This window comes from Lactuca serriola, chromosome 9, assembly GCF_051521515.1.
Source record: "Lactuca serriola cultivar US96UC23 chromosome 9, Lser_US96UC23_V15, whole genome shotgun sequence".
Classification (NCBI taxonomy): domain Eukaryota; kingdom Viridiplantae; phylum Streptophyta; class Magnoliopsida; order Asterales; family Asteraceae; genus Lactuca; species Lactuca serriola.
This window is the reverse complement of record NC_136416.1, coordinates 174,856,713-174,865,567: the sequence shown is the minus strand read 5'-3', so window position 1 is coordinate 174,865,567 and position 8,855 is coordinate 174,856,713. Positions and strand designations below refer to the sequence as shown.

The window sequence follows — 8,855 nt, the reverse complement described above, 5'->3', positions numbered from 1 at the left end:
TTTTATTTTAATATGTAACTACTATTTGTGAAACGAAAATGTGTAAACTTAACAAATTTCCAAGAGATAAAGTGATACAGAGACAAAAAAATCTATCCTAATAAATAAGAATGATTTTGCCACACGTCCTCTTTTCCCACTTGTCATTTTTTAGATTTTTTTTTGAATTATTTAACATCCACTTGTCATTTTTATAGTTTTTTTTTTCTTTTTTTTATTCAAATTCCACTTATTAAATGCCACCTCATACTAATTAATTTTATTAATTTATTAACTAATGTACATAATAACTTTCCATTTGTGAATTCATCTTTCTATTAATATATAATTAATGTATATGTATATTAATGTAGATAGTACATTCCATTTGTGAATTCATATTAATTAATTTTATTATTATAGATTAATTAAAACCAAATTATATAAATGGTCCATGTGGTGTACAAATGTTAAAAACTTAGTCGTTACTTATTTTTTATTTTTTTTATGAACATGGTCATTGTGGTTACCAAAACTTGCGTGAATGGTCTTGTTTTTTACACCGTTATTTTTGGTCCTTTTTTATAAACTCACGTAATATAGGGGTCTCACACACCTAGTCATCGCTAATAAATGAAAGTTTTTTTTGTCACTTGTTTACACTCTTATTCAATTTGGCAAATGTCATTTGTTTTTGTTATTTTGAATAACTCTTTTTCCATATGTCGTTTTTTGAGTTTTTTTATTTTATTAAATTTTACATAATATTTTAATGTAATAATTGCAATAAATGTAGTAATAAATGGATATCAATTTCATTAATTAACCTACTTTTTTATTTCAAAATTCCCAAAGTTAAAGTTTATTAATTTCTTTTATTTATTTAAATAATTTGTTTAAATTTAAAAGATAAAAAACATTTCCATTATAATAATTCATTATTTTTCTTATTTTCTTATAAATTAAAAGTTTTCAAATATTTTGACATTTATATTTAACTTTAAAAAAAAAATTAACTCATGTAATACATGAGTCACACAACTAGTAGAAGAAAATTTTAAACTTTTGTGAGACTTGAAAATCAATTGTTAAACCATAAAAATAACCAAAATAAAAACCAATTTTATGTATTTTTCCCATAATAATTATGTTTCAATTTTTTTTTTCTGTAAATGAAATTCTCATTAACAATCTCCCAAAAAAATAATCACGAGCGGAAGTTAACCTTAACCTTTTTTATTGCCGAAAACTAGTTTACATTATGAAATATTAATGTAAGTATGTAACATAGTATATTTGTAACAACAATGTATGTACAAGATAACCACGGTTATAAAACTAATTAAATTTTCATAGTAAAAAATCAAAATAATTAATTAATTATTTTAAATAAATTGTTAATTAAGAGATAATTTTTTTTAGTTATATAAAATTATAATCATTGATTTAAATAAATACATGACCTTATAATCTGTATTAATGTTATTTTAATTTTTATTATAATGTTATTAATTTAATGTAATTAGAGTGAAAAATTTTAAAATATAAAATTTAAAATGGAGAATCAATAGGTTGACAAGTAGAATTACATTAATTAAGTGACCTAATAGAGTTACACATGACAAAAAGAGAATAAACTTATTTTTTTATTAGAATAGGATACCAACTATACAATCATAAAACTTATTTAAAAGAACCAAAAAAGAAGAAAAAGAAAATGATAAACGTATTTTTAAATAAAGTGTCTAGTTTGCAATTCATGTATCAAATGTAACCATTTGTGTCATAAGAATGCCTACGAGAAAACGTTTTAATTCTTTCAAGAGCTTCTTCAAGCAAAGATGGTTCTGCAGCAAAAGTTATCCTCACCCAATTCTTTAGTCCCACTGTTAGTCCTACAAAACACAAAAAAAAAAAACAATTAATATAATTATATTCTTTTAATTATTAGAGTTTCTAACTTTTCAATATTTATATATTTCTACATGTTACCAAATTTTTCATAAGTTTTCTTATTTACATTTTATAAATTAAAGAAAAACACGTTCCACGAGTTTTGAGTTTTTTAACAAATCAACTTTACGTTAAATTAAACAAAAACACAATTTTCATTTGAAGTCGATAAACTAAAAAGTGGAAAGAGATTAAAAAACATAAAAAACTCACATGTCAACTTCACAAGCTTCTACAAAAAGCTATTGGGCTAAAAAAGATCTCAATAGGATATTTGACTTTGAGTCGCACCTATTATGTTACTTTTTAATTTCTTGCATTTAATTTTAGTTTAAATATATATATATATATATATATATATATATATATATATATATATATATATATATATATATATATATTTTGTTTAATAATCACCTGGAAGAAGGATAACAGATTCTTCTTTAGCTAACTTGAAACAAAAGTCAATGTCATCATGGATATCTTTTAGTAATGAAACATTAAGCTTCACCATCATTGCCATGGATCCTTGAGGTTTTGTTGGACATGTTAAACAAGGAATATCTTCTATTTTCTTCATACAAACATCCGATGTGTGTTTCAATATGTCAAGAGTTTTCATGAAGAACGTGTCACTTGTTTCCTTAATAATTCGAGGCACAGCTGCCTGAAACACATAATAACAACATTATACTTTAAGTTTTTATTTTTCCTTACGGTTAAAGTTAACATTGGTAGTTGGTTGACCAATTTTAACTTTAACCCTTTTTCCTATTACAACATTATACACCGAAAAATCTACCTAATTATAACTAGGTAGATTTTTCAAAGTATAATGTTGTAAATGTAATAGGAAAAAGAAAAAAATCAGGATGTTGTAATAAACAAATAAATAAAAGTACTGTGGTACCCGACCTGTATAAAGGTTGCGGGACCACCACAGATGTCAAAGTACTTCTTGAGTCGCTCAACAGTCTGAAAAAACCAAAAAAAGTTAAAATTAGTAATCAAATTCACAAATTTAAAGTATGTTGCTATTTTTTAACGTACCTTGGTGTTTTTGAACATGGAATTAGGATCGGTGGTGACAAACCACCCAAGGCGCCACCCTGGCACAATCCATCTTTTTGATAAGGATCCAAGTGTAAGAACAGGCACCATGGATCCAAACACACCCATTGGCACAAAAGGGTTTTGTCCAAAAGCTAAATGTCCATAAACTTCATCTGCTATAACAACAACCTTGTGCTTCTTTGCAGTTTCGGCAATCTACTTTCATTTAATCCAAATTAGTATCTCAAATCATTAACCAAAAAGACTAAAGGCCCGTTTGATAGTTGCTGTTTGGAAAAGTGTTGTCTAAGAAAGTCTATTGACCAGGAAAGAAACCATGCTGTTTGATTGTACATCTTACTGATCGTACTGAATGATGAAAAATGATCATTCAGCCAGAAAGATATTGTTTTGTGGCTTTCTAGAAAAGACATATTTTACCGGGAAAGTCTCTTTTTTTGTGCAAATTAAACAATCTTTCTGACATGTGTCAGCCAGAAATATTTGTTTGGACCTGGAAAGATGTCTATCAAACAAACAAGGTTTAAATTATGAATCATGTATAATGTATACCTTTTTTAAATGTTGATAACTATAGACATTTCCACATGGATTCCCTGGGTTTATGATGACAATTGCAACGGTGTTATGATCAGCTAATGCATCAATGGCATCAAGGTCAACTTCCCAGTTGTTTTCGGGAAGAAGGTCAAAATGGCGGATTTCAACGTTTCTAAAAGCTGCACAAAGTTCATAGATTGGGAATCCTGGTTTTGGAACTAATATGTTTGAATTTGGTCTGGCTAAAATTGATATAGCAACTTCTATGGCTTGTGTGCATCCTGCTGTTATGAATACATCATCTGGGGATAACTTGTATGGGAGATTGATCGATAGATATTCACTGATTGCCCTGTTTTTGATCATATGACATTAGAGTTAATAAGATTTGATGCATAAAGAAAAGGTTAAACTTTTATATACGTGTCTCTGGCATTTCTACAAACAGGTTGTGTGCGTGACTCGAGTTCTCTTGAGATTGGACTTATCATGGTGATTTTATACAATTCATTCTCTGTTGTCTAAATTTGAAGTGCTACGTACTTGATCAAACATAAAAGAAATCACTTTACGAGAGAAATCAAGAGAACAGATCACAGAGAGTCTAATTGCAGAAACGAAAGGAAGAACGAACATACTTTCTTGCTTGAGGAAGGCCAACAGTAGGGGAATATCCATTGAATTTCTGCGAGGTGAGAGCATCAACGACAGCATCTTCTGCAACAGAAGTGGTAGTGAAGCAAGAAAAAGCAGTCGGGTCACCCATCCCAAGAGAAATCACTCTCTTCTTATTTTCATAATCAAGATTCGCCATTAACAGTCCAAGAATCCCCTTAATTGTCACATTCGTAGGGGTCTCCATTTTCGCAACCCCATTCTCCATTTCTTTAGATAAAAAGAAAGATAACAGAGAATGATTGAGTACTCAGTAGAGATGTTATGTACAATTGTGCATGGATGAACAAATGTTTGAAAAACTCTACACAGAGAGGGCTGTGGAGAATGCAGATGCACCCCAAGTGTTGTGTTTGTGTGGTGATATTCAAACTCTCAGCCATCGACTCCTTTTATTTGAGGGGTTTTGAGAAGCTTCCAAAAGTGAAATGTGACCCACAAGAAAACGGAAGTGATGTTTTTCACGGCTCGTTTGTGGTGTATAGTTCACCACGCGCCACCAGACGTGTTGGAAACTGTTACTCAAATCAATTTAGAACTTTTTGAAAGCTGCCAACCTTTATATAGCAAAGAGTATATAAAAGGAAATGTGATTTTGGTTAACATTTAATAAACTTATATCTAAAAGTTGTTACACTATTATTATTATTATTATTATTATTATTATTATTATTATTATGTGTGATCATCTCCAACCCAACATTAATATTATTTTTTACATCAAAATGATATGGAGCCATCTCAATCTCATTTTATTTTGATGTATAAATTTAATGTTATATTATTTTTTTATAGCAAAATGGTATAAAAATTTTGCGTCAATTCTAGTTCCTCGTTTACGTTTTTATTTTATTCTAAGTTAGTTTACATGATTAGGTATGTCTTAATATATTAGTTATTAGTTTATAACCCGTGAAAATCATGGTTATAAAATTAATTAAACTTTTATATTAAAAAATCAAAATTATTAATCAATTGTTTTAAATAAATTATTAATTAAGATATATTTTTTTAGTTATATAAAATTATAATCGTTGATTTAAATAAATACGTGAAATTATATCACATTATAATCTTAATTAATTTTATTTTATTTTTTAATCTTATGTTATTAATGTAATATGATTAGAGTGAAAAAATTTAAAATTTAAAATGGAGAATCACTTATTAATTTAATATAATTAAAATGAAAAATTTAAAATTTGAAATTTGAAATTGATAATTAACAGGTTGATAAGTGGCATGATAGATGACATTTAATATTAATGAGGAGTTCTTATAGTGTGACACTTGTCAATATGAGAGTAATCATATTCATTTATTAGAATAAGGAGATTCAAGATTATATTATTAACTGGACATTAATTAATCATAAAAAGTATAAAAATATGTTTAATTTGATTAATAATATATAAATAATTAATTTGATCATAATTTTGTAATATTATATTTTATAAAGCCTTTATACAAAAAAAGATATAAACAAAATAGGTAACAAGCTAATTAATAAGTTGAATGATGTTTTTGACAATTAGTTTAAGTTTAAAAAGAGAATATGCTAGAGAATATATATTTTTTGATGAAAAAAATGATATAGGATTAGAGATAAAATAACATTTGCATCATTTTTATACCATTTGGTGTAAACAATGGTATGTGGATGGAGATGGTCCTACATGGTGTCCTTTTACAACATTTTGGTCTAAACAATGGAATGTGGACGGAGATGGTCTTACATGGTGTCCTTATGAGTGGCAGTAGAACACTTCCAACCTATTATTTAGAGTGGTAGGAGTAGAACACTTCCAACCTATTATTTAGAGTGGTAGGAGTAGAACACTTTCAACCTATTATTTAACATACTGATGTTTTTTCTTTATTTTTTTCATCTCTCCCAACACATAATACATGAAGATAACATCATTCTTAATCCATTCAACCTACTTGTCACATCATTATTTTTAAAAACTTAAAACATCATATTTTCCCCACGGACCTTCAATTATGACTCAAATTCCATCCATAAACACAAACTAAAAATTCAACACGCACACTTTAAACACACACCCATGTTGATTAATCCTATATCAGTAGGATCTTTGTAAACCTCGATGATTATATACGCTTTGATGATAATTAATTCCATTAGCCCACCTACCCTACTGGATTTGGATTAAGGTTTAGGTGGGTTTACAGGCATGAAATTTGAGTTGAAACATCAACCACGACAATCGTAACCAAATCCTTTACAAATTAGATTATCCAAATAAATTGAATATACATCCATCCACAAAATATGTTTTCGACAAACAACCTTTAACCAATAAAAAATAATAATTTCACATCAACCAGAGTATCGACGAACCACAACATCATCAATGAACCAAAAAAATTCAAAATAATCTTCAACTTCAAATAATCCGAAACCATTTCAACATAGGGAATCGACAATACATTTAGGAAACAACAAGATTCAATCAATTTAATGAGCTTGTATTTGAGAAAAATTTGGAATATGAACACTGAACACCAATGTGAAACACAACAAACCTAGATCTAAAATAGTAGAAGATGAAATCATAACCAAAATCAGAATAAGATGAAATTGTGTTACATAATCGAACCCAACACATTTTTAGACGAAAGTGATGGCATCATAAATCATCTACAACACATGATCCACTCCAACCACTACAAAAACAGACCCCTCCATTGATCATATACAACACCACCAAACCATCGCCTCTTAACCTAACACCATTATAACACCATTATTATCGATTTTTCACTAAACCATTTAATTTTTCAAGCATCTTTATGTGAAGTTCTTCAATCACCCTCCCCTTTCTTCAATTGCAAACATAAAGAATCAAAATCTAAAAATATTAGGGCTTACAAACCCCTCATTCTCTTTTGATAGAATGAAGGAGAAATGAAGAAGGATGAATGAATGAAAAAGAAAGGAAGAAGGAGGCAGGGGATGAGACTAAGTGGTGCGCCCATTTCTCTTTTAAATAACAAAAAACAATAGTGCCACTGGTGTGCAAAGTCTGCTTCGTATGGATACATTTAAAACTAAAAGGGCCACTGGTATGCAAGGTTCACTTTGTAGGGACCATTCATGCAAAAAAAGGTTTCATAAGGACTATTTTAGGGACAAACTGAAAATCTTAAGGACTATTTGTGAAATTATATATATATATATATATATATATATATATATATATATGTATATATATATATATATATATCATGTTTTTTTTAATTTACAAAAGTAAAAATCTATCAAATATAATTAATATTGCGACATGCTCTACAGGGGTTTGGGTGTCGGATGATGGATCTGTCCTGGAAGCTTTCCTGAGAACACAACACAGAAGACTCATTAAAGGATGTCCAGGTGTTCTCCTGGGACGTCACTCCGACGATCAAGTTAGTTTCCTAAGAAAGAGAATTTTAGGGTAAAATTCGTGAGGGAGAAGATGGACCCTTCCTTGAGGCGGAAGAGATCCTTTTATACATGTTCCTAACGGATCATGGGGACCTCATCCAATGAGCGTGAGACGTGGCCTCCTCTGATTGGGAGAATTATGCCCACGTTAACTAACTGCCTGGTGACGTCAGTTCTGGGCGTTACCTAAACTTCTTGTCACGTCCTGATTGGTCGTGAGTGAATGAGAAGATCATGGGGGATATTCTTTCCTCTTGAAGGGGAACGAACTGCCACCCCAGTGCTGGATTACTTAGGCTAAGGCCAGGCCTTGGCCAAGGTTCTGGCGAGATAACGTCTTGTTTGTACTTTCCTTTACATTTAACGTGGTCGTTCATGGTAACGTTAACAAGTCCCTAGACCAGTAGCCTTTTGCGTTCATGATGTAGCAGAGTTGTTCTGGTCTTTTCACAAACACGTGGTGGGCTGCTACTGATAGATTATGTAGTTGGCAGGGTGAAATCGCCGTTCTTCAGCGGTTTCATCATGAAAAGGGTTCGATGCCCCTTTAGTGGCATTTAAACCTCTGTTCCTCCTGGCATTTCCTCATTACTTTCTACTTTTCTCTGTTTGACTTCTTGCCCTAAAGAAACCCTTTCGACTCTTTCTTCATATTTTTCCATGGCTACCGCTCGTTCCTTGGGGATAGATCTTACCACCAAAGAATGGGAATCTTTTGAGTTCTGATTCGAGTTTGTCCCCGAACATGGAGTGCAAATCCCCCTTCCTGATGCATCGCTTTACAGTCTTCCCGAAGGCAAAGTCGGCATTCCAATTGCCTTATTCGAAGTGGTTTTGCGTTTGCCTACTACAAACTTCTTCAACCTGATTATCCGGGAATATGGGTTTTTCGTGAGAGAGCTGGCACCTATTTCTATAAACAAGATAGTGGGTTTTGAACTCCTCTGTCGTACCCTAGGCCGCCTGCCAACTGTTCCGACATTCAAGTACTTCTTCAATGCTTCTATTCAGTCGGGGACTCGAACCCTTTCTCGTCGATGGGGAGTATATACTCTTATCCACGATAAAAAGTCCAAGAAGAACTGGCAGGGGAAGTTTTTATAGGCGAACAAAGAACTCGTGGTGCTCAGTTACCCAAGGGATAAGGTGTATGTCGACCGTGCTGCAACTCTTTTTGGTGCTG

The 8,855-nt window shown here is 30.9% G+C and overlaps 1 protein-coding gene across 1 annotated transcript; it reads right to left on the bottom strand.

The window, feature by feature from the left end:
* Window positions 1–1,607: 1,607 nt before the first annotated feature.
* On the bottom strand, window positions 1,608–4,599 carry LOC145072626 (putative aminotransferase TAT2). Its single transcript, XM_079019083.1, has 6 exons — window positions 4,185–4,599; window positions 3,559–3,898; window positions 2,983–3,201; window positions 2,848–2,907; window positions 2,350–2,599; window positions 1,608–1,874 (listed from the first exon to the last, which is right to left on the bottom strand). Exons 1-6 carry the CDS (start codon window positions 4,427–4,429, stop codon window positions 1,744–1,746), a joined length of 1,245 nt encoding a protein of 414 aa, XP_078875209.1. The 5' UTR covers window positions 4,430–4,599; the 3' UTR covers window positions 1,608–1,743.
* Between the last annotated feature and the right edge of the window lie 4,256 nt (window positions 4,600–8,855).